Source organism: Castanea sativa, chromosome 6 (genome assembly GCF_040712315.1).
Source record: "Castanea sativa cultivar Marrone di Chiusa Pesio chromosome 6, ASM4071231v1".
NCBI classification, from domain to species: Eukaryota; Viridiplantae; Streptophyta; class Magnoliopsida; order Fagales; family Fagaceae; genus Castanea; species Castanea sativa.
In genome coordinates, this window is record NC_134018.1 from 51,538,381 (window position 1) to 51,565,262 (window position 26,882).

Consider the following 26,882-nt stretch of genomic DNA (forward strand, 5'->3'; position numbering starts at 1 on the left):
TATGAGCTAGACATGATTCACTTTGAGCTTGATGCAAAAACTGAATTTTCAATTTTTTTTTTTTTTTCTTTTGATGTGTGGGTCGTGGGGACTAGTATGTGGGGTTTTCTTTTTGGCTGGGTCAGGAACTATTTGGGGTTTTAAGGCAGGGGCTAATAAAAAGCAAGTTGGAGGTGGTATGCTTACTGGTTGGACTCTTGATTGAACGAGTGGTTTGGGGCTTGACAGTTTTTTTTTTTTTTTTTTTTTTTTGCCTTTTTCTAATGGAGATGTGGATCGAACTACTTTGATACCAAATGTTGTGAACTAAAATAATTGAAAGATAGTGTAGCCAATTCAAGATGACTAATCTCTTGAACTTGAGAGAAAAAATAAACATTTTTTGGTTAATTTTCCACTTAATTCTCATTAATGCATTCAACGTACATAAATAGCTAAGGATGAGATAACCTCATCAACAAATCCTGAAATATAGAAACTAATCATATACTAAAACATAAGGATCAATTTAAATACAAGCAAATAACAATACTAATCTACTACTACTTTATCTAGATAAAGATTTATCACCAATCCTACTTCTGATTCAGATAACAATTTATCCAACACATTATCTCGGGTTATAACATTAATGTTACAAACTCATAAGTAGAACTCACCCTTGAAAACCGGCTTGCAAGGGGAGGGTGCCTAAGAACATATGAACACATGGTTAAAGTTATATCTAATCTATGTGAGACAATAGGATCATAACAAAATGCAACTCCTGTATTAGATAGGAAACTAAATTTGTGGCATAAAGACAATAGAAAATGTTCACCTGTACTATAAATGTTATGATCATGGAGTTACAGTAATTAGACCATGAAAGAATCAAGATGCTAACATTGGTGTTTATGAGTTATGACTAACGGCAACATCCCCCTTATGTAATGATCTCTTTATAATAAGGTTGTTCATAATACAAAGCCAATAAGGACAAAACGATAAAGTCATTTGATGAATTGTATTTGTAGTAGATTTTTTAGTAGTAACAAAAGGTGCTCTCATTGGAAAATACATAAACACGAAACAAAAGAGTGATGCAAAATCCAAAATTGGAAAGGGAGAATGAGTAAATATCATACAAATCCAGAGTACATGATTCGAGTTTCTCTTGCTATTGGAATGTCCCAAAAATTTCAATGCTTCAAACTCTCGACAATTTTGGAGAGGGCTGAATATGTCCCAAAGGAACATGATACAGCACCTACTGAAATAATTATAATACAAAGTGCTCCCTGAAAAAAAAAGAACCACATAACTAATGGAAGTGAGAAGCAAATATGATAACCTAGCTGTCAGTATTGCCCATAAGACCACAACAGCTTTGATATTAATTAGCAATGTAATGATTGAACTTCTAGTTTAAGCTCCATAAACCATTTGCATGCATTTATAAATCCTATTACCCTTCAACCCCCAAATGCAAGGAGGTGTTCAAATTCAAAAACAGAGTGATTCAACATCACAATGGTATAAAGGGGATTATTAGCTATTGGCTTCAAACAAATTCCAAAATGGTTAGAGCCGGAAAACCATGATTTACAAAGGACATACATAACTATAGTTGTAAATCAATAATAATAATATGTAGATGCCATACCTGCAATCGGGTTATTTTCCCTCTCAAAATGCTCAGGAAACAAGCACAAGGAAGTATCAATGTCTGCCATAGAAATAAGTGTTAATATAATAAAATAGACATACTGCTTCAGAATTATATATCCTTGAACCAAATGCAACATAACTACCACTAGAAGGAGCAGACACACGAGTTTGCAGAAAAAAACTTACTACAAGCATTGTGAGCAAAGATCCAATCAATGACATTACCAGACCTGAAATAAGATTAACAAAATATAATGATAATTTAATGCTGTTGCAATATTTAACAAGAGAACTTCCAATTTTCATATAATGCTTCAGCAATGAAGCATTGAAGCCACATTATAACAGCAAAAAATGGGGTGTCTACTGAAAGTCTCACTTGAATAATTCTTTTTGAGAAATTACGTATCTAAAAATTATTTACCTGCTTCTTCCTTTCTGTGGTCCATATATTTGCCAACAGACAAAGAAAGGATGGAAGACAGGTCTTTTGGAATTGAAATAAACAATAAATAAAGAAAGAGAGAGTGACTTACCAAAGAAGGGGACACTGAGACCCACAATCAAGGTAGATACCACCAGTGCTGTTCTAATCAAGATGGAATATATATACGACTTGCTGTGATTTGATGGTATTAACTCCTCCAAACACATCGCAACAGGAGACATAGTTAATGCATATGTGGGTCTAATTAAGGAAAACCGTCTTTATTTATCTTGCGCAATATGGGCTCTAAAGTATTGAGATAATCAAGCTCCATACTTTGAAGTTGTTATCAGTAGAGAAGATAAAAGAGTTCCAATTCGGAACCATGGATTGCCTATCAAAATGGAAATGGTGCTATTCTGCTTTATGTTATATATCTTAGTGATTTCTTGAAATTTCTTTCATGGTCTTAATTGAAACGATGAATTGGGACTTCAAATTCTATGGAAGTATAATGGGATCACTCAATTTTGATGGACATCTAAACAGATCTTAAAGAACAAAATTAATTTCATTTAGCTTGTTTGTTTTCAAAAAGGAAAGTAAGGCTTAGGACATTTGTCAACTCAAAGTTCACTGATTTTTCAGTTGAAAATAGAGGCATAGTGCAAATTAAGAAAAAAATTCATTATGCTTTGAGAGCATGGTACCCCAATACATCTTTCATCTTTGCATGAGTAGTATCATTGAAGTAACGCTTTTAAATTTCCAAATCGAATTCGGCAGGAAATTCACCTTTTCCACCAATATTTCCTTTTACTCTTTAAGTTTTCACAATGGTAAACAAATATTAAATTGAAAAAATAATTCTTGAAAAATCTAGCTCCAAACAGAACGTCCACAAAGAAAAAAGAGCCAACCATCCATTTTGTAAGAGATTTTAATTCAACACATGCTAGACTGTTTGCACATTACCTACTTATTAAAAGGATATTTGGTAAAAGGGTTAACTACCTGCAAAAGAACAACAAAAATAATTTCAGCAATTAGCTTGTATTTTAAATGGATGAAGGTAAGAATCACAATACTCAGAAACTTGAAGTTTGAAGTGGGCAAAGAAAAACAATTGAGCCAAATTCAACCTGGCTATTGGGTAGCTCTAGCAGCCGGGGACTGTGTCCCCAATTATTTCATGGCTGAATCAAATTGAGCTAAAGGTTGCTCAACCAAGGTTGAACTCAACAACTTCCTATGAAACCAGCTGACATGCCAGTTGACAGAAATAGACCTGTCAACTACCTATGTTTAACAATGAGTCTCCTAGATATATAGTGGCACCAGAAACATCTGAAGAGGGTTAACTTAGATTCCTGTGCAGGAGGATGCTCTGGAGTGACATTCTGTTGTACTAAATGAGATATACTAGATAAAAACAATAAAAGGACACTATTGTTACCTCTCAAAAATACAACTAGGTGTTGAACCCTGATGAATGCAAACTAAAAGAAACAGAGCTAACTCATTAAAAGGAGATTCATACTGAAATTATAGCAAACATACCGTAGTCCACACAGCAATTTTAGTGGCAACCAAATCCTGGGGCAAGTTAAGAGTGAACTGTGACTGTATTGATTCTCCAAACATTTTGTACCCCATAACAGCAACCCCGGCATACAACAAAGTACAAATACCAAAACTGCATAGATAACAGATCGAGTTATATAAAACCAGGGATATCTACAATTATTGGGGATTTTTATTTACAACAAAGATGAGGCATGTAAATAGCAATTATGATTTACTCTTCCATGGATTTTGGCTTGGTGAATGCTTAGTGGCAGGATGCACTACGCACCACTGCTCTTCACCTGAGATTATGAAGTTTTTCTTATTTAGTGATAATTAATGTGGGATGTTCACTCTATTAAGATATCCTGTAGGTCTTATTAGACTTGATTAAAATATTTTAAAATTTTAAATAATATCAAAATGTAAAAAAGAGTCAAGAATGCACGACTTTCTTGGCCTACTGTTTGATTAAATTAGACAACTTGGGAGTCTTTGTGATAGGATAGTAGAGCATTGCGAGTTTACCATGTTAAGAGGACAGCAGGAAACTGGTTTGGTCTTGCCATTGATGTATATATGTTGGGGAAAACAGCATGTCCTGAGTAGCAGTAACCATAGAGACCAACAGCAACAGGAAGAGTTCCAAGGTTCAGTGTTGTCCCTTTGTTATGAAAGCCAACTCCATCTACCAGACCAACCCAAAACAAGCAAAGGACCACCAATACTGATGCGATAACTCCACCAGCTGGAAGGAGAGAAAGCAAGATATAAAAATCTCTCAAAAGACCATGGATTTGGAATGATATTGTTATCGTTGTGCATTGCAATGCACACCAGCGACTTAAAAGAGGAAACACAAAACAGTTTTAATACAAATCAACCATTGAGCTGTTTGCCAAGTGTCAGCCACCAACACTCCAAGATTTTGTGGCTGCATATCTATCTTTATATTTCATAAAACACCGTTTGGGATTATAGAGAAACAATTTCAATTAAACTTATACAATTCCAGCCTGCAGAGTGCAAATTACTTCAATCATGATTATTATATTGTTCAGTTAATTGAAATGCAAAGAATGATTCCATTTCTTTGGTACCTCAATATCAGTGCTGTGTGGCCAAAAGAATGGCATGGATCACCAGTCAGGTTTAGCAATATATGTCCAATAGCCACAGTGGCCAAACATACTATGTTTTTTTGGTAATGCATTATCAAACTGCACCTTTCCAAAATACAGCTTTTTTTTTTTTAAGTGCAACTTTTCCCCATTTTCAAAAAACTGAAAAATAAGTTGTACCAAAGAAGCACTAAGACAAAGTGCTACTTGATTTACAAATTGTTGAAAAATGACAATGGAAATATTTGTATCTGACTTGCAAGAAGTATAAGTTACTTACCAGATATATAACTAAGAACTCTGAGGTCCCGAAGCCAAACAGTAGGAAGAACAGCCAGGGTTGTCATCAATGCAAACAGAACGTGCGAATATAACTCAAACCCACCCAAACTTATTTGTGCATTTGGAAACAGTGAGGACAAGTTGTCACTCTCCAAAATTATATATTCAATGCAACAAGCCTGTATGGGGAGAAACTTTCACTAAATCACCTGAGTGTTATAGAAGTAGAGTGATGCAGTGTAGGCATGAAGAAGCAATATCTTTTTTTTCTTTTTTTGATAAGTAAGAAGCAATATCTAAAACACACAATAATTATAACTCTTCCACAGAACCTAAGTTCTACGAGAACTCTAAGCTAGCATGCAAAAGAACACATACAAACAGTCAAAATAAACTTTTATAGAAACTGTCATAGTAAGTTTTTTAGTATTTTTTTTTTTACTTATAAAAATAAAACTTACTATGATCGCTTTTTGTAAAATATTAATTATCATAAGTATTTATAGGGAGAGATTTTCTCCTACTCCTTCAAGAAAAAGAAATAACAAAGTCCCACACTTTAAATTACAGAAACGAAAACAACTTATATTTTTCATAATTGATCTGCATAATAAAGGAGTAGAGATAATTCTCAAATTCTCTAGGAAGCAGCTAAATGTTGCATGATGTGCTCAGTACCTTGGCTACAGATCAAGATTAAAGGATGTTTTTAGCAACCATTTGAAGAGGAAGAAAAAAAGAATAAAGATACATGATTCAAAAACAAAAGTTCATGAATATATTAAATCAAATGGCATTTCCCAAAGTTCTTCCCATTTAATCCTCATCTGAGATCTTTCAAATATTTTATGTTCATATAAGTAGTTTTGGTACCCAAGTGGAAAACATCTTCCATGTCATGTAAGACTCAGCATAGACTGATATGGTCATGTTTGTAACGGTGATATAAGCAGTACACATGATACTATGCAGTCAGAGTGTAAACATTGAAAATATGAGCCAGAAAAAATTATTCAGTGCCTCAATGCAGTGTAATTAACTTAAGACTCAAAATTGAAGCTCAATAACTCTAACGAGGAAAACTCTGTCATGAGCTAAACAATCATTCACTTATGTCATTTTAGGCTTTGACTAAAAAAACGAAATGCAACTTCATAACACAGAAAACATTTTGCAAATGGAAGTAAATGCAAGCTTGGGTACAATATAAAAAGGTCACCGCATTTAGGAGAAGATTACTCATTGAAGAGGACTACACAATCGGTAAAGTGTTTCAGATTTCTTCAATGGTTTGTGATGCTAACATGAATAAAAAACTTATTCCATATTGAAAAATTGATTATAGTAAAAGAAGATGATATTTCAGATATTTATTACATTAAAGCCCTTTAATGGTGGATCATGTAGGGTATGCTAAGAGTGATGAGGTTGGTAATCTTGTCTCTCCTCTACTTTGCACTAAACTTCTTTAATGTTAGTATGAGGACAAAATTAAGAGCCATATCTACTCCCTCTCTCTCAAATCCATGACTAAATTTGGCACAAACTTGGTGCAAAGAAGATCAAGTTGAGATAATTTTTTATGCACTTGAATAACGTTGTAGTAGTGGATGATACTGATTTGAGTCCACAAAAAAAGAGGGGGAGGGGACCCAACAGGACAATAATACAAAGTGAGGAGAACTGCAAGTTAGAAACCCATGGGAACTGGGATGCAAAACCAAATGTGACTAACAATAATAATGCAGCATGTAGACAAGTGGGAACTGTAGTGATCTGGAATTGTGGGAAAGAAGATAGAGGCACCTTGTCTTTGGTCATTTGTTGTCTACTGTAGTGATCTGGTATTATGGGAAAGAAAATAGTGGCACCTTGTCTTTGGTCTTATCACTAATGGACTAGTCAAATAAACAAGAAGGTCTCAGTCAACAAGTTCCAAAATGTGGACCCAGAACAATTGGGCATCAATCAATAAAATCTTTGTCTTTCTCAATAATATATAGGTGGGCCCCACTGGAATCTAGTTTATTGTTTCCATTAATCTATTTTCATCAATTCTAAATAACCATGGTTGGAACACAAACACCCAAAAAAGAAAAACTCACTCAATTAAATCAGCTGTACTTACATATAGTTCCACGTACAATATTATCTGCACCCACAAAAAGAAATTGCATAAAGCACAGTGTTAGCAGTCAATCAATTGTGTGCATAGTGCTTTAATAATTTATTATTTATACTATATTATTAGTTTTACCAGCTTTGCTAAATCCACAAAAACAAAATTATTCAAACTTACATGAGTATAAGACAATATATAAAGAAAGCTATATACAACTTGTGGAGGGAATAAGTATTGATTATATGAAAGTAGAAGCCTTTAGAGATATAGGAGTATCTAGCTGTTTCATCAAACCTTTGCATATATAAAGTTTAGGCTAAAATACAAATTACAAACTGTCATTTTCATTCTTTAGGTTTCATTTTAATCCTAGAAGTTTATGTATGTTGTTAACGTTAAACCTTCCACCATAAACTCCATTAACTACTAAAAAAATGTTTTTTTTTATTTATATTAACAATATTTCATTTTAGTATTAAAAATATTTTTTAATGAGATTCAATAAACTTAAAAGGTATAAATTGTATTTTTCCAAAAATAAAAAGAAATATATTACTCTTTTAGTATTAAAAATAATATTTTTTTAATTATTAACGTAGTTTATGGATGGAATGACTAAGGTTGACAACAATTATAAAACATTATGGATGGAATGACTAAGGTTGACAACAATTATAAAACATTATGGATGGAATTACTAAGGTTGACAACAATTATAAAATTTTTAGGACTAAGTGAAAAAAAAAAAAAAAAACTTAAAAGGGCAAAACACCAAACTTAAAGAGTGTAATTTGTATTTCAGCTTAAAGTTTAAGACCCTTACTTATTTTGTGCTATATTTCATTGGGAGAATCAACTTTAGAAAAAGAAAATAAATAAAAAATTCAACTAGGCATACCGAGATGGCAACCCGGCCAAAATTACCAAATGCAGCTTGACCAATGTCTGGGTATGTCTCAAGCCCAGGTGCACTATCCAAGCAGTAGCGCAGGAGAATTCCAGTATAAAAAGAAAGAGCTGCAAATATGAACAAAATAGAGAGCCCAGCCCATCCTCCTTCTTTGGCAGCATAGGAAGTTGAAAGGATTCCAACCCCACATAGAACATTTATACCTGTATAATTGGAATTGATCAGAAAATTTTGATTAAGCTCAGGTGAAACTTCAAAAATGCTTTTGTATACACTGTTTTCAATTACCAAAAAGTTACTTAAATTCATTATTGTGTACAATCCCACACACACACACACATATGTATGTATGTATGTATGCACTTGTAAAAACAGTTTTACAGTTAAGAAAGTGTAAGTTTATCAGGCACATAGTCTTCTTAGTTTGTTGATCTTTTCATGTGCACCATGTGCAATTGAAACAAAGCAACCACATATTGTTTCATGCCAAAGGAATTTTTGTTTGATAGTTCATTAGAAACTATACTAATTAGCTACAGACAAAGGCAATGAGGCAGATCTGCATACGAATATAATATTTACAGATATAGAGTTATAGACAACAAGTGGATTGTCTGTCAAGTTTGAAGACAGTAATATTTTATCATCCAAGTAATATTTTATTATCCAAAATAATATGCAACAACATGTTAGTCACGTTAGCTGAAATAAGAGGTGTCTATATTCATCTTATTGGAGTAAGAATAAGAGTCACATATTCTGTCCATGTATTGATACAAAGGCAATAACAAGCAGGTGTACAGATCAGATTGAACTGAATTCTGAGCTATGTGAGGGAGTGGAGGTGACAAAGTGATAGTAACTACTTGTGTTTGTTCATGAGAGCAAGCAAGCAGATTTAAAACTACCTGATTGCCTGACTGGCCAATGTGGTCCCTGAACATGAAATGTCAACTTATGATTATGTTCCATGGTCGTAGCAACTAGCAACCCTAAAATGACTGATGGCAATGCAAACAGATAGGATAATTTTTATACTCAAATAGGCCACAAGTAACCTCTCTCCATTTCCCTAGGTTCCACCTATTGCTTCTCTGTACTGCTTAATGTGTTTTGTTTCTTCCATATGGAAACATAATGCCACTAGTTCAGTTGAACTGTTAGTATTCTTATCATATAGAATGTGACTACAGGCTAAAAATCGAACAACCAATCCATTTCAGTATAGTGCTACATAATAATAGATTTGCAAGTAAAACAGGTTTGAAGTTTCACTTCACGAACATACACAAAGGCACCCTGATTACATTTTCATGATTCAATTTTAAAACTCAAGGCAAATGCAGTCAATTCAGCTAAAAACAGAGGTGGATGCAGGATGTTTATACAGAAAGGGATAATGGAAAACCTTATGAGCGAGTAATCTCTAGAAAGTAATTGTTTGAGGTTAATACAGATTATCTGAAGAGAGAATTTAGGATAACTAAACAGAATGTTTTAGGATTTCTAGAGGATACAACAACAGGATTAAAGCATATATGTCATGCCTGCATGTCTATATCACAGATTGTGAGTCCTTTACACATGCACATTCACATTATGTGAACCAAACCATGTGAACTATAAATATAGAGGATGAGCATGTTCCTTATTTCTCTTCTTTGTTCCTTTTTCTTTTTTTTGGGGGGGGGGGGGGGGGGTGGAGGGAGAGCGTGTTAACATACCATTTAGCACAGCTTGCCCAAATGAGCACTGGCGAGAAAGTGGGAGTTCATGTGCAACCAATGGTTTCTCATCTTTCCTCATGGAATGTTTTCTCGTTGGAAGAGGTGGAAGCAAAGCATGTGAACTACGTCTCTGTTGCTGATGTTGCTCATCTAACAAAGGTTTTGTGACAGTTGGTAATGTTTCAGGAGTGTGTCTTCTTGTTAGGGATGAGGAAAGAAATGAACTGCCTAATCTTGACAGTGTAGGAGTGCCCAGAAACCCAATGCTTGGAGATTGTACACTACTATATAAATCCATAGACTGCCTGAAAAATTGATTGAACAGCAATGAGTATTTTAAACCAAACACACAAAAAAATGCATAAAAATAACAAATAAATACATGTAGGCTTTCATCCCTTAAATAAACCATTGACAGTGTGCATTCCCATGGATTATTACAGTCCTGTACTGAGTCGATTTTACATCAGCTATTCCCCCATTATGTGCAAGCTAACAATATGCACATTTCTTTTCAAGAAGGCAGGTAATTTTGTTGAAATTAAACATCATAAAACCTGTTCGAAGGCAAGTGCAATTATAACGTATCAATGTAAGCTCTCATCTCTTAATAATTTCATTTATAGCTTTAATTCAAATGGAATATACCAATAGTCGATTTTACATCACCTACCTCACCTATTATGTACAAGCTAACAGTCTGCACATTACTTGTTAAGAAGGCAGGACTGCAGGAAATTTTGTTGAAACCCACCATCATAAACCTTTTCTAAGGCAGATGCAATTATTACATGGAAATTTTCTGTGCTTGACCGAGCCAATTTTTGTTTTTTAGAAATTACAATTTTGGGGCCTGACTAGATTGTACTCAAAGAATTGGATGAATAAATTAATAACTAGAAGACTAAATAATCCAAATCCCTAGTTAATAAACAGACTAATCAATCTGAAATTCTGGATGTTTCATTTGTAGGTCCCAGGTAAAAGATATGTCACAAAATCATCAGAACATTATCCAACACTTAGAAAAAAGAACACAAAAGCCATGGTCATGTAGATCAATCTCTATGATGTTATGATCCATAATTATCCAACGTTCAACATTTTTGGCCCACAATAATGGTCAGAAAGAAAGATCAATGAGCACGTCTCAATAGATCCACAGGCCTGACTAGATTGAACTCCCAAAATAGGATGAACAAACTAATAACTAGTAGACTAAATAATCCAAATCCCAAAGTTAGACTAAATCTGAAATTATCAATGTTCCATTTGTAGGTCCCTTGTAAGAGACGTGTCACAAAATCATCACAACATTATCCAACAATTAGATGAGAACACATAAGCCATGGTAATGTAGACACATCTTTAATGATGTCGTAGTCCAGGGTTATCAAACATTCCACATTTTTGGTCCTCAATAATGGTCAGAGAGCTATCTTCTTTCGTCAAAAAAAATAATGGTCAGAGAGAAAGATCAATGAGCAGTGAGCACATCACAATACATCTACATTCTACAGTGCTTTTTCCTTTTTTAGAAAACTGATTAAAGCCACCCCACACTCCTTTAGTGACCTTCCATGGAATTCTCACACAACAAAACATTGATTCCCATTATTCCCGCAAAACCAAAAAAGTAAACCAAAATATAATTGTCTTATCCTGCTGCCCAGCCTGGAAATTTTACTTTTTCACTCTATACTAACTTACCTTTATATGTGTCCAAAACATATTACTTATAAAGCTAACCAAGTGTGCGTTTGGAAAAGATTAGCAAAAAAAAGTGTGCATTTGGAGAATCATCATAAGCTTGTACTTTGCTTATTTTATGTACTATTTGCGGTTTCACACTACTCTTTGTTTCATTTTTATTTCAAATAATCTAACTTTCCCCTTTTTTTTTTAAGTAAACTAGCTTTTTGTCTCAATGATAAGTATAAGAAATTAGCAATTCCCATATAGACACCAAGTTGGACAAAAACACTATATACTTGGCGTGCATTTGCCCAGCAATTAAGTTGCGTTTTGCATTTTTCTTTTTTGGCCCCACAACACTGTTCATGGACCACCAACCTCATGAAAAATGCAGCAACCACTCACTGCTACAGTATTTTGTGTTTTAAAAATTATTTTATTACAGTGTTTTCAGCAATAAATTTTCAATTTTCAACCAAATAAACAGTATCCAAACATAACTTAAACTGTAAAATGATATCATTGCAGTATATGTGCTCGATTGGTACCTTTAATTTCCTGTAACTTAGTGACACACAAAGAAAAAGATAAAAAATGATTTATTTCCAGAAAAGTTAATTTTGAGCTTTGAAAAAAAGAAACAAGAGAGACAAAAAACGAAATAACTTTACAAATAACCCCATTTTCAAAAGGCTAAAATAAGCTGACCAAGCGGACACATATTATTTTGAGTGAAATAAACTAACCCATCAAGGTGAATCAATAAACAAACAGCTAAAAGAAATCCATGAAACCAAACAAAGTGGAACAGAGACAGACACAGACAGAGAGAGAGAGAGAGACTAAAAACCTGTAACTTTGAGGCCAAGAGGTATTGTAAGAACTGGGTTTGTTTTGTTGCTGGTGATCAGCCGAAGAATCCGACGAATCCGAAGCGTTTCCATCGTTGTTTTCTTCAGCTTTATCGAATTCCTTTTCAACTTCCTCTTCTTCTTCATCGCTGTCAATGTAAAGACTGTGATCCGAGACAGAGTTCTTCATCTTCCTCTTTTTTTCTCTGCCTGTCCCTCTCTATCTCTCTCTGCAAAACTCGCAAACCTCACTGTAAAGGCCAAAACTTTCTCACAAAAATAACCCAAACAAAAACAAAAACAAAGGGTTTTGGCAATGGAAGCTGTAGCCCAGTTGGAACATAACAATATTAGCTTAGCAGGCTTACATTAAAAAAATAATAATAACTAAATGAATTACTTTATTAGTACAGAGTGAGCAAAATATGAACCTGAAAAAACATACGGGTACGTGGTGAAAATTTCTGTTTTTGGTTTTGGTTTAAATCTGGGTTAACCAAAATTAGAAGAAAAAAAAATTACGTGTACTACCCAAATTTTGACATTTATTTCAGCAGAGAAATGGAATAAGAATCTTACTGAGTTTTAATGGCTTATAAAGATTGACTAGAATTTTGAATGAGAAAAGATTCTATCTTTAAAGACTTTGTTTTTGCTCTGTTTGGTTATTGAGAAAGTACCCGGAAAGGAAAATAAAATAAAATATTAGAATTCCAAAAAAATTTAACTCATTTGTAACGTTAACAAGCACCCAATAAAGGAAATTGAATTCTCAAGTAAGCAAGCTAAAAACAACGAGTTAAACACAACACAGATAAGCCAAAGGCCATAACATGTGAATATTTTTTCTTTCTGGGCACTCAAACAGAACGTATTGCTTTGGAAGTGAAACAAACTACGAGTTAAAACATAAAACAAACACTTACACATAGTACATAGAGAAAGAGAAAATGGGAAACGTTGTTGTGAGTGTTAAAGCACAAAAAAAGCATCATACCAAAAGTGCAAAACAGTCTGGGATTGAAGATCCAAGGGAGACTATGTTCTTTGGAACCAAACCAGCGTAAAAACAGTGGGAAAATTCTTGTCAGTTAATTTGGTTATCTGTGTACTTACTCAGTGACTACTCAGCAAAAATTTGTACAGCTTTATCAGCAATTTATACACCTCTCTCTCTCTCACAGACACAGTTTTCACGATGAGTGAGTCGTTATAATACGAAGCATACACGCGCGCAGGCGCGTGTGGATGGATGGCATCAGAAATAAGAAAATGTACGTAGATGGTATTTTCATTACTTTCTTATTTCTAAAAAATTCTTAATCAATGAGTTGTTACATGCTTTAAAAAACCTTTAGCAACTTGACAATTAAGGTTTGTTATAAAAATATTGTGAATATAACATTTCTTAAATAAATACAGTGGACTTCCACTTACTTGTCAAAGAATATGGCTATTTTTTTAAGTAATTTTTTAAAAGAATTATTATTATCCATTTCTCAAAATCTTTTTTTATTATCTAAAAAAATATTGCAAATATTATTAAGAAATGTTACAAAATTGAGATGCGGAGAAATATTTGTTTACACCGTTAAAACCGCTACTATGTTTAGCCAAGTCATGAATTAAAGAGTTAATTTTATGGGAAAAAATTACAACACATAAGGCCTATATAAGGGATTTCGTTTCAGCAACTAGGTGACCAAAAGAAGTAAACGACTCTTTCTCGCTATAAAGAGCTTTACATACCCCATTAGAATCACCCTCAAGGATGATAGAGGAGAAACCACATTCATTAGCAAATCTAAGAGCATATATTGTCGCCAAACATTCCACAACTGTAGCTAAAGATGGACGAGTACAAAAACTATAATTATATGAAGTTCGGTAGTTTATGATAGTTTATTTGTTTTTTGAAAAATGTTAAAATTATTATAAACTAGTTTGTAATCTTATACATATGCATAGATACATTTAAGAATATAAATGTTATGTTGATTGTAGTTACCATTTAAGGGCCTCTTAAAAAAAGATTTGTCTAATTGTCTTAAAATAAATGAAAATTTTAAAACTTAAATTTCAATTTGCAATAAATTCTTATATTTAAGAAAGAAAATGAAAAAAAATTCTTATTGAATGTGGTGTTATATTAAATATAAAACTAATCAATTTCTTAATTTTTGGCAATGAGTAATAAATATCTTCATCAAATTAAGAAATTGAATTGACACATAGTATAAAATTAGAGTCCAATTGAAATTTTAATTTGAAATTTAATTGAATTTTCTCTCATGTATACACACACACACAAATATAATTTTACTACTTAAAAAACTACACTTTTTGTCAATAATATAGTAAATAAATGTTTGATTTTCTTTTGGTGATTAATGACACATTGGTTTATAAGATTTGTGTCTTCTAAAAAAATTATAAGATTTGTATGGTCAAATTTGATCCTCCCTTGACATCATTGTTGTTGCTGTTGTTTGAGAAAATGTGAAACAAATAGTAAAAACACTTGTTCCCAAATGAAATTAATATTATAATTAGAAAACTGCTTAAAGTTGCAATGTAAAATTTAAATAGCAATGCGGTTATTCCCTTAAGGGATTTCACTCTATAATAACTTGGTGTGTGCGGGGGGAGAAGGGAACAAGAAGACTATATATACCCAAAAAAATAGTCATATACTCAAAAAGGTTTAGAAACTTGTAATTATATGTCACTAGGTGTCTGAAAACTATATTGTTTTAAGTATTAATGGGATATTGCTAAAATAGGAATACAGTTAATGGCCATTATTCATTTATTATTATAATAATTACAGTATTATACTATTATCATTTATCACGTTTATTAATAATCTTATATCTTATAAATAGTTTTCTTCTCTTTTAAATAGATCTAGGGTTCGATTTATCATATCTGTCGATTTATAATAATTATAAATAAAACTTTGCATTCTTACTGACATAAGTGAAAGTGTTGAACAGTAAGACATTTTTCTAAGAGAAAGTTGCTTTGACTTTTCAATTAAATTGGCAATAAAGGTTTCTCAATAAATTTTTTTTTTTTTTAAATGGCAATAAAGAAACACTACGAGCGAGTGGGGTGTCTAGCATTTGAAGAAGTATCATCATTTCATGTGCAAGTAGTTGTTTTTAATTGGCAAGAATAATCACTAATTCATCTTATTGCCATTTGTGTATTGGTATGAATTTGAAATTTTGAACCCAATACAACATATATAATATGTCCAAAATTGATATTTCCGCTGTATCAAATTTTTTTTTTTTTTTTTTTGGGTTCCTGCTTGGGAAATTTCCAATTCAGGTGAAACAAGTCATTGGCTTGCTTCCATTACATCAACGAGTAATTTATGTATTTTAATAAAGGACAAAATCTAAGTGTAGTACTTAAGTGCTGTTTCTTAAGATCTCCTCTTAAGATTCTGCTATGTGGCTTTTATCTCATGAAATAGAAGTATATTTTTTAATTAAATAACTACATGGTTGAATCTTAAGAGGGAAATCTAAGATACAACACCTAAGGTACTATACCTAAGTTTTGTGATTTGATAAATATTCATTACTTTCTAATAGTTTAATTAATATTAGGGGTGTCAATTCGGGTTAGCATGTCGGGTTAGCATGTCAAGGTAGGGGTATTCAACTAAATGGCTCCCTAACCCGACCCATTTAATAATCGTGTCATGATCCTTCAACCCTAATTCGACCTGTTAATAAGGCGAGTTGACCTGACTCAACCCATTTGACACGCTTATTAAAAGAGTCATGTTAAGTTGACACGAATGTAATACAACTCATTTCAATCTGCATAATATTAAATATAACATCCATCTAAAAATATTTTTTTTTACATCCTAAAAAGCAATGCATATACTTCAAGTCTTCAACCCACATTCAAAATAATATAATTCAACAAAAATATAACATTCATCTAGAAATAAGTTCTTTACACTCCAAAAGAAGTGCAATACTTCAACCCAAATTCAAAATAACATAGTTTAACAAAAATAAAATAACATAGTTCAACAAAAATATAATATCCTTGGAACTCGGCTGAAATTAAAAATAAATAAATATTTATAAGAAGGTTTAGAGGTTTAGGATTTGTAGGGTTTAGAGATCCTAGGGTTTGTAAAGTTTCAATTTCCAATTATATCCCTTGTAAATTTTTGTAATTACTCACTTTTCTTTTTAAATTTAAAATATATGTTTGGATATAAAAGGTATTTGACAAATCTAAAATAAAATAAATATTTATTTGTTATACGAGTTAAATGGGTTGTGTTAAGTTTGTTATTTTGGGTTGACACAAATAAATTGGTGTGTCAAACGTGTCTATTGCGGGTTATGCGGGTTGACCCGTTTATGATACGTTTTTTATCGTGTCACTTTTAAGTCGACCCGTTTATGACTCAAACCCATTAAGGCTCAACCCTAATCCGAAAAAACCTGTGTCGGGTTCGTGTCGTGTTCGTGGGTTGGGTTGAACATTGACACCCGTAATTAATATCATAAATTAAATTCTATCCTATCTAGTATCTACAATTGCCTTAAAAAAAATTAATAACCAAAATTTGTCAATAGCAAATCGTAAATGTCACTAAAGGTTTTTGAACACGGTTAAAGAGTTATTGCAACAGTGCTATAACGACGTTTTTTACCATCGCAATAAAAAGGATCGCGATAGGCCATTTGTGTCTACATTTGCATTTTTGTGACCTTTTACAAACGCCATCTAAACCCTTTTTTTTTGTAGTGAACACTTCATTTGTTTCAATGAAAAACTTTATGTGTGTATATATATATATATATATATATATATAATTTTTTTTTTAGATTTTCTTGTATTTGGTAGTATAAAAACAAAATGAGTTAAAAAAAAATATTTTGACTTTCCTTATTTAATTTAGAATGAGATAGAGCTGTTTTTCACTAAATAGAAAATAACTCTATCTCATGCTAAGCTAATAAGGGAAGCTTAAGAGATAATTTTCCAACTCATTTTAAAGTTGTTTCCATATATAGGAAAATGAAAAAAAATTTTGAAAATACTTTTTAGAAAATAATTTATTTTCTAGAAAATAATGTTAGGCCCCATCCGTTTGGAGTGAAAATAGGGGGATGGAAAACAAAGGGAGGAAAATATGGTGGAAAATAGTATTTTTCATTATTCATTTGGAGAAAAAAAAAAAAAGGAAGGATAGAAAACCCGAAAGGAAAATTTTCCTCCCGGACCCACATATATTTTCCTCCCAATTTGGGAGGAAAACGTTGGGGAGAAAAGTGGTCCTCTCCCCAACGTTTTTTTTTTCCCAACGTTCAAGACCTAAACGTTTTTCTTTCTTTTTTCTTTTCTCTTTTTGCCAATGTTCAGGACCTGAACGTTCTCTTTTTTTTTTTCAACAAACGTTCTCTCTCTTTCTTTCTTTTTTTAACGTGACTTAATCTAATTTTTACATTATAATAATAAAATTTTATATTTATATTTATATATATGATCTAATAAATTTTATATTATGTAATGAGTACAAATAAATATATTTCTTACATATTATGTAACAAGGGTATAATAGTCAATTTATATAAATTACATTATCTATCCTTCCATTTTTCTCTCCAACCAAACAAAAGAGTTTTCCACCCTCCTACTTTTCCACCCCTTTAACCGAACACACAAAAAGGAAAACTAAAATATTTTCCATCCTTCCACAGTTTTCCACCCTCCCACTTTTCCACTCCTCCAACCGAATGGACCCTTAATGTCGAAAACAAACAGAGATAGTAGTACCACGTGTCATACCCAAGGCCGAGGAGACCATACCCTTGGACAGTGAGGCTAGAAAGTCGAGCCATGGCCATGTTAATGGCACATCACGAGAGGAGGCCACATTGTAGTGGAAGAACTTTAGAGAAGGGGTTAGCCCTGACGTGACTAGATAGATGGTAGCTGCCACCACATTTAATGCACCCCACTAAACCCCCTAGTCGCATTTATGTGGAGAATACCTTTGAATAGTGCTATCTTGGTTGCCGCAACTCACAAAAGATTTGTGAGGGCGCCTGATGGGACAAGCACTCGAGTAGTAGCTTACATAATCAACAAATGAAGGGCCAAGATCAAAGGAAAGGGAATATATAATGGAAGAGATACTCCAGGAATAGGGGGATCGGAGAATTTGTTAAAAAAAGACATTGTAGCACCAAGAACTGAAATTGTAATCAAGTTTTAGAGTAATATATTCAAGAACCACTTTCCTCGGACTTTATCGAGAAAGAATTTCTTTGCAGAAGACTTGTTTTTCTTTGCTCTCTTGCCATCTTTAGTCCATTGTAAGTGTTGTCCAATCCATTGAAGTTTAGTTTTTCAGTCCACTCTCTACAAATTCATTGTGTTGGGCTCTTTGAGCCCTAATCCAGTTACTTCTTGGGCTTAAGATCCAAACTACGCTCTTACATATATCAATGTATTTGAATGAATATACTAAACAACTAGAAAATATGATGCCCGTTTCTTCATCTTATTCTTCTTCTTCATCTTTTTTGTTGTTGATAATTACAATAATAGATGAAGGGGAATTTGAACTCGCTCTTACTCCCATTTTTTTCATCCTTCTTACAATAAGTTTGTTGTATGCGTATAGCCTCTCATGTGCAAGAGAGAGTGTGTGCACGCCCACACACACATATTCCACTGTATAAAAACCAATTAAAATATTGAAGTGACAAATATGTTCTTTTGTTTTTCATTATTACAAGTTTATTTTATTTGAAACACGTCTTCGCTTAAAGTTGGAACAATAAAGCAAACAAACAAATAAATAAAACAAAAATTCCTGCAGTACTATAAGATTCCAAACATGCATAAATGAAATATAACTAATTTATTCTAAGGAAAAAGTTAACGGATGATCTAAGGCTATTAGTTTAGCAAATATTTTTAGAAAAATTTTTATGGAAAAAGAAAGATGTAATTGGTTATTTTGACATTTTTTTATATTTCTCATAAAAGTAATATTAAAAATTTTCTAAAATGGTAAGGCACCGTTTAACCAGACCCTTATTCTAATTACTTAGTATCTATGCAATGCCTAAAAAAGTTTTGTAAAATGATTTTTTTTTTCTAAATATGAAATCTAATAATTATGATAGTTATGAGTAGTCTTTTTTGTCTAAATATAAAATTTAATGATTTTGGTATTTATTAGTAGTCTTTTTTTTTTTAATTGTGACAAAATTCAAACAGTGGGACTATTTTGATAGATTAATAGAGTTAGAGGGTTTAAATATAATATAGAATCTAAGTTCAATTAATAAATTAGAATAATAACATGTAAAATTGTAAAGTCTAAAAACTTATGTGGCAAAATATTATCAGATCAAGCAAAATTCAAATGTTTACAGTTTTATCATTCTAACCAATAACTTGTGCAACACACAAGACATTTTAACAAATTACTTTCCTACCAACAAAATATATGATATTCTATCTTTATTCTATTTTATTTTTTCTAAATACCCAAGTTTATAATTATGGTTTTTTTAATTTATAATTTGATAGTTGGGAGTTGGAAGATTTGAATTCTGAATGTCTCCATTAAAAATACTAAAATGTGTCAATGAGTTGAGTTACAAGGCTATTAGTATAATTATGATAGTTATGAATAGATAATTATTATGGTTGTGTATTTGTGTTTGTATATAAAACTATTCATTCTATTATAAAAGGAAAGTATGATATGTCAAGACTCTAATGGAGGATACAAATATGATATGTCAAGCTTATATGACAAAATTTGATGAGATCAAGCTAAAATCTAAATATATACTTGCAATTCATATTATGTAAAGTCTAAATAATAATATATATGTCTTCTAAGAAAAAAAGTTATGTTAAGTATTTCTTAATAGTGATAACAACGTGTCATCATATAATTAAGTATGAAAAAACTATGGAGGAACGACGGATTTGCTCAATCCCATATCGAGGAGAGACGCCTCACACTCTTGCCTTATAAGCACTTGGCTTAAGGAAGAGTGTACTACTACTACACGCCTTTTAATGTGGAGGAACGAATCTCTCTCTTAGAAAGTATTGTCCGCCATGTGTAGTAGTGGTACACTTTTCCTTAGACCAAGTGCTTATAAGGCAAAAGTGGGAGGCATCTCTCCCCGATGTGGGATTGAGCAAATCCGTGAGGGTGACATTGGTCTCCTCGGCCCATTCCCAAAGCAGACAATACCTTCTAAATGAGAGATTCGATTCTCCACAAATTCAATACATAAAATGTAAAACTGACACTAAAACAGGAAAAACAGTTGTCAAAGCAACATTAAATTAAACCAATTATATATCCCTTGTAAAAGAAACATCAAAATCGCTAAGAGTCTAATTTGGTGACATTACCAAGTTTCCCTTATGAAGAGAATTAAAGTTTAAATCCCTCTTCCTCCACTTGCCGTAATAGCTATATAAACAAAAAAAACATCAACATCATTTGCTTCTTTCTCTTAGTCAAAACTTTCTCTAACATGAAAAATTGTTTTTCATTCTCCATAAACCAAGCACAAAATTTTAAGTTTTTCATCTTCATTAAGAGCTAATTAATATCACAACTAGTAGTTACCTTGTCATTTATACATGTACTCTGTATAGCTTTTGTGTGCTGTAGTACAAATGAGTTACTCGTCTGACAAAGCCATTTTAGCCACTGAATCAGCAAGAATGTCTTTACTCACCATTCTTTCTCTATAGGAACAATAATAGAAGTAATTTTTTTTAATAGGAAAAAACACATTGGAAATATTATTAAGAAACTGATAAATAAGCTAAAACAACAGAATTAATATCTAGAGGAATAGGCTCTCCCAAGAGTTCAACTGGATTGATCCGAATAAAAGAAGTAATTGATTCTTGATTTCTTTTCTTTTGACTAAAAACCGAGTTAGGTGGAAGATTATCATCAATAATGAAGTTTAATTCTTCTAGACCTTGTGTTCCATTATCCAAATAAATAGTTAAATACCATTGATTTCCAGTTGTCATATCCTCACCGCACAAACCTAAACCTGATGTATTATCCCAATCTACAATTACTTTCCAAGGAAAATTTTTAATTTCTCTGTGGCATTATCAATCATAAAAATAAAGACAACCTTTTAACATATAAAAAACAAATAATAATTATGTTCATACAAATAGTAACTATTAAGAAAATTTGTGTATAATAGTCTCTATTCTTATACTTAGAATATTTTGATGTGGTAATATTTTATTATATGGTGTAAATGAGTGTTGCCATTGAGTTCTTATAGAATGTACTCTAGGAAATAACTTTTATTTGTTTAATTAATTAGAACTCACAATTTTTTTTTTTTTTTGGAAAAAAAATTTACTAAACAAATTATGATTAAATTACGTAATTATTTATATATAAAAGTAATATTTTGACTTATTTATTTATTAATTAAATGTGTATTATGTAATAATACAAACATATATTTTTTTAATCAAAATCATCATATTATTATTATTATATTATATTATATATAATAAAAGCTGAGCTTAGATGCCGTGATTATGCCACGTGGCTTCACCAAATTGTAAAAAAATTATTCAATTTTTATGTTTTTAAATGAACTAAAAATGAATAGTATACTACCAAGACTCTAATTCATTTTTATCATTAAGTAGTTTAATAAAGAAATAAAAATTGCTTCACGTCTGCTTCATGTAAGATTGTAGGTATAGATTAATATTAGATTAATCAAAAAAAATTATATAGTAAGCATAAAATAAAAATTGCTTCATGTAAGATTTTAGGTAAATTAATATTAGATTAGTCAGGACTCTAATTCATTATTATCTCTAATTCATTGTTATGATAAAGTAAGTGTATCTCTAAAAAAATGAAATAAAAAACTGGATTAATATTATATTAATCAGGACTTTAATTCATTAAAAAAATAAGAAATAAAAAACTGCTTCACGTCTGCTTCATGTCTACGTCATGTAAGATTGTAGGTATAGATTAATATTAGATTAAATGATTAATTAAAAAAATATTATATAGTAAGCTTAAAATAAAAACTGCTTCATGTAAGATTGTAGGTAAATTAATATTAAAATTAATCAGGACTCTAATTCATTCTTATCTCTAATTCATTGTTATCATAAAGTAAGTGTATCTCTAAACAAAATGAAATAAAAAACTGCAGATTGATATTAGATTAATCGGGACTCTAATTCATTCATATCTCAAATTCAAAAAATCAAGACTCTAATCCATTGTTATCATAAAGTAAGTGTATCTCTAAAAAAAAAAAACATACTGCTTCCCTTTTTTTTTGGTATTAACTTTAACGTAAAAAAAAAAAAAAAAAAATCTAATAACAATCTAGCTAATAAAGTTAACTATTTTTTTGGGATAAAGTATTAAAAAAAAAAAAACTAATATGTAATTAACCTAAACTTCTTGATTAGGTAACTTCAAGGGGTTTAAAGTATTTGATTTTTACTTGGACTCCTTTTCTAGGTAGAGTATGTATATATATATACATCGTTAGTTGGTGTAGTTTTTCATTCTCCAACTTATTGTACATTTTTTTATTAATTTAGGCTTCCATTTTTCTACCTACAATCATGTAGGTATGTATTTTTTACTCTAATTTTTTATTATAATCAATTAAATAAGTTTTATGTATTTGTTGCCTTTTCTTTAAGCTAATTTCCTTATGTTTTTTTTTTTTTGAGGGGGTAATTTCCTTATGTTTGATCTAATTCATATGTTAATGGTTTGATCCAATTTTTTTTTTTTTTTGAAAAGATGGTTTGATCCAATTTAATTATTTTGTTGTCCAATATATATGTAAGTTGTCGTAGTAAATTCCAATAATAGACTATTAAATTTACATACAATTTTTCAATCTATATGGTACTTTGTTTTTTTTTAACTCTGTTTAATTTTCTTCTTGATTTTTTTTTTCAGGTTTGTCAAAAAAGATTTCAAGCATCCTAAGAAAGGTTTGAAATCTAGATGTAGAACTTTGCAAAAATTTTTTTTTAATTAGAACAAAGGTTTTATTCCTCGAATAGTTCTATCTTTAAAAAGTGGTCAATTCTATGTTACTTTGTCTAAAGATTTTAATCATTAATATTATTGTTAACAATACTGCAAATCACTTATATTGTAGATTCATTAGATATAAAATCCATATGCGAATAGTTTGATGCATGTAACTACAAATGATATTCATTAGATATAAAATTCATATGTGAATAGTTTGATACATGTAGCTACAAATGATATTATAGCACAATTGGTATGTTAGAACTTAGAAGATAATTTTGTATTAAGGTGCTATCATTTTATACCAATGCAATTTATTCTTTTCATTATAATAATTACTTATTTGGTTATAATAATTATATATATTCTACAAGTTTTAACATAAAATTGTGCAACGCACGGGCGTTCAACTAGTTTTATATATATTGCACAAATTAAAGTTCTCCAAATTAGCTATTACAGTCTTTCAGGTAATAGATCTCAGTTATGTAAAAACCCTTTTTACTATTGATAAGGAGTCCCCTATATTATTGACTTAGAGATTAAGAAACCATTCCATACATTAGTTATACTACACGAAAAATTCTTAGATACTTCTAGAGTATGGAGAAATGATTTTCACTCCTCTCACATTCATGGTAAACCGCACCACGAATTTAATGAGTGGATCCTACCATAAATGTGAAAAAATAGAAGATTATTCTTTATTCTTAAAAAATACTTAAGAATTACTTGTATCACACTACTACATTTCTCTTTCACGTAGATGATTTAGTGAGATCTAAATTTTATGCGAGATAAATATATATGTAATACGCCAAACACATTGAATGGATAAATATGTCATACACCGAATACATTAAATGGTCTCGGGCATATAGACTAAACAAGATCTTCTCAAAATTTTATCAAGATGATAATCCGTGTTTTAATCATTTATCACAAAACAACTTGGTCTGGTCTACAGCCACCAACCATGACCTCCCCTCCAATTCTCACTCTTTCATTTTTTGTTGATAATCTCCAATTCTATTTCTTTATATATATTCAAATCTTATCCCTTTCAAATGGAACATGTTTAAGCAGTGATCTGCTCCAGTGATAATATATAAAAATAGCTTCAGATTGAGATGTAGAAATGAAATTTTCTTGAGATCTTTCAAAGGCAAAATTGGAAAATAACTGTATATGGTCTTATCAGATTAGGAGCATCTCTGGCTGGCTCAAATAATTATTTTATGTACTATGACTAGGTCTAGACCTGCAAGTCTCAATTATTAATTGTCTTTTTCCATCACTGTTTTTTTCTGCAGATTTTTTGAAATCGTTTCCGATTCTCCGCTTTTCATTTTATGATTGGTTAAGTGTTTTCATAGCTTTGGGCCTTGTGTGTCAGGGTGACTTGGATCTCATCCATGACTATGAGCATAAATATATATTATAAAAAAAAAATGATGGTACAAACATTTAAGTGGGGACAAACATTGAAGATGACGAGTTCTTGTTACAATTAATAGTAGCAGCATTTACAATTGTGAATTATGAACCATCCCCCATTTCATGACAAGTTCATCCACATGAGTTGCTCCTCAAGTTTAAGCAACCCAACATGATGGATAAGATGCTGACCAACTTCGATCTGGAGAGAGTGACAACTTCGATTCTTCTTCTTTTTTTTTTTTTTTTTTTTTTTTTTTCAATTTCACAATATATATAGTAAAAATTGCAAATTACACTCTAATATTTGAGGGTGTTTGGATTTTATACTCTGAAGTTTTAAAATTTAGATTTTACATTCTGAAGTTTGAGAGTGTTTAAATTTTACACCCTAACGTGTCAGAATTTGAAATTTACTCTATCAATTTTATGAGTGTTTGGATTTTACACTACAAAGTTTGGGGGTATTTGAATTTTACACCCTACAATTTTAAAATTTGGGAGAGTAAAATCCATATACTCCCAAACTTTAAGAGGTAAAATCTAAATTCTGAAACATTAAAGTGTAAAATCCAAACATCTCAAAACTTTAGGGGGTAAAATACAAACACTCCTAAAATTGAGAGAGTAAATTTCAAATTCTGAAACGTTGGATTTTGCATCCTTAAGTTTTAGAATTTGGGAGAGTAAAATCCATATACTCCCAAACTTGAAGGGGTAAAATCTAAATTCTGAAACATTAAAGTATAAAATCCAAATATTCCTAAACTTTAGAGGATAAATTCTAAATTTTGAAACTTCAAGGTATAAAATTCAAACTTAAAATTTTAGAAGTGTAATTTTCAATTTATCCTATATAACACTATACTATAATTGACTAAACAAAGCAACATGTGATGCATCACTTTTTTTTACTTCATGTCTCGCTACTTTGATATCAATAGACAATGATAATATCTTGTAGTACTAAGCCTACCAAGAATATGCTCATGCAGATGCTTGTGTGTTTGGTTCAACTTTTTAATTTCTTGATTTTTTTTTAAACTTACTTGCTTATGTGTAACATTTAAAATCTCAAAAAAAAAAGAAAAAAGAAGAAGTAATTTGCTTATGTGTAACAATTTAGAATCTTTTCACCAAAAAAAAAAAAAAATTAGAATCTCATTTTTTAGATATATAATAGAACTTATACTCATTTTTCTGTATATGAGCAAATTAACCAATCCAAATGCACATTGTTAAAGAGTTCCCTTGCGAGTGAAAATATATCAAATGTGTGTTTTACTTTTATTTTATTTTATAATAAGAAACTTGAACTTCATTAAATTGAATTAAAAAATTTACATCATTTAAAAGAGCATATTCTATGGAATAATGGCTCTCTTCAATCCAAGTAATAATACTCAATACCTTTGAGTATGCTTTGCTAACAAATGTGTTGGATGATTTTCATTCCTACGGGTATGTGATATCTCAAACTTTCAAAAACCATGTGAAAGGAGAGATATATAATACCATAAATCACTGCAGCTATCGACGAAGGAGGATGTGATTTTCCAGCAATGGCATATGTGTTTTACTTTGTTATTTAACGTTGTGTTTGGGATAAACTTCCTAGATGAGGGTAGCAATATGATAGAATATTACATACGAAGCGGCTTATTCTACATGGTTATATATATATAAATATAACCATGATGACAATAACCATTGCTACTGATTGATTATTCTATCTTTCTTGGAATCAGATTGGCATATTATATATCTTAGGCTGATATTTATCCTCTTATCATCATTTCCCATTTGAATACCACATGAAACATGTTGGCTCACAAATTGCATTAATTCTTTGATGATGGGCCAGATGGTATTACATATTCAGTCAAATTCCAATTAACCAATTTGAATTATGCATATCGTGTATAGTTATATAAATATACCTCACAACTAGTACTCATTCATTGGCGTAAAAATTTGAAGAAAATACTTTTGGCTT

The 26,882-nt window shown here is 31.2% G+C and overlaps 1 protein-coding gene across 3 annotated transcripts; it reads right to left on the bottom strand.

The window, feature by feature from the left end:
• Window positions 1-925: 925 nt before the first annotated feature.
• On the bottom strand, window positions 926-13,532 carry LOC142640995 (amino acid transporter AVT1C-like). 3 transcript variants are annotated; one of them, XM_075815339.1, is made up of 13 exons: window positions 13,349-13,532; window positions 12,351-12,581; window positions 9,803-10,110; window positions 8,067-8,281; window positions 7,175-7,198; window positions 5,045-5,225; window positions 4,172-4,391; window positions 3,638-3,773; window positions 3,068-3,091; window positions 2,187-2,328; window positions 1,837-1,880; window positions 1,646-1,708; window positions 926-1,280 (listed from the first exon to the last, which is right to left on the bottom strand). In XM_075815339.1, exons 2-13 carry the CDS (start codon window positions 12,539-12,541, stop codon window positions 1,182-1,184), a joined length of 1,647 nt encoding a protein of 548 aa, XP_075671454.1. In that variant the 5' UTR covers window positions 12,542-12,581; window positions 13,349-13,532; the 3' UTR covers window positions 926-1,181. The 3 variants fall into 3 exon arrangements, with proteins under 3 accessions (XP_075671454.1, XP_075671455.1, XP_075671457.1); XM_075815340.1 differs by having other exon boundaries at window positions 12,351-12,602; window positions 13,349-13,511; XM_075815342.1 differs by lacking the exon at window positions 13,349-13,532 and adding an exon at window positions 12,931-12,953.
• Window positions 13,533-26,882: the final 13,350 nt, after the last annotated feature.

What these genes read in the sequence shown, in the direction of transcription:
- LOC142640995 (XM_075815339.1), bottom strand. Translation starts at nt 12,541, where the DNA reads ATGAAGAACTCTGTCTCGGATCACAGTCTTTACATTGACAGCGATGAA. An exon ending in TTAACCCTTTTACCAAATAT is followed by an intron (nt 2,329 to 3,067) that starts CCTTTTAATAAG and finishes AGACCCACATAT; the next exon opens with GCATTAACTATGTCTCCTGT. An exon ending in TCTCAGTGTCCCCTTCTTTG is followed by an intron (nt 1,881 to 2,186) that starts GTAAGTCACTCT and finishes ATCTTATTTCAG; the next exon opens with GTCTGGTAATGTCATTGATT.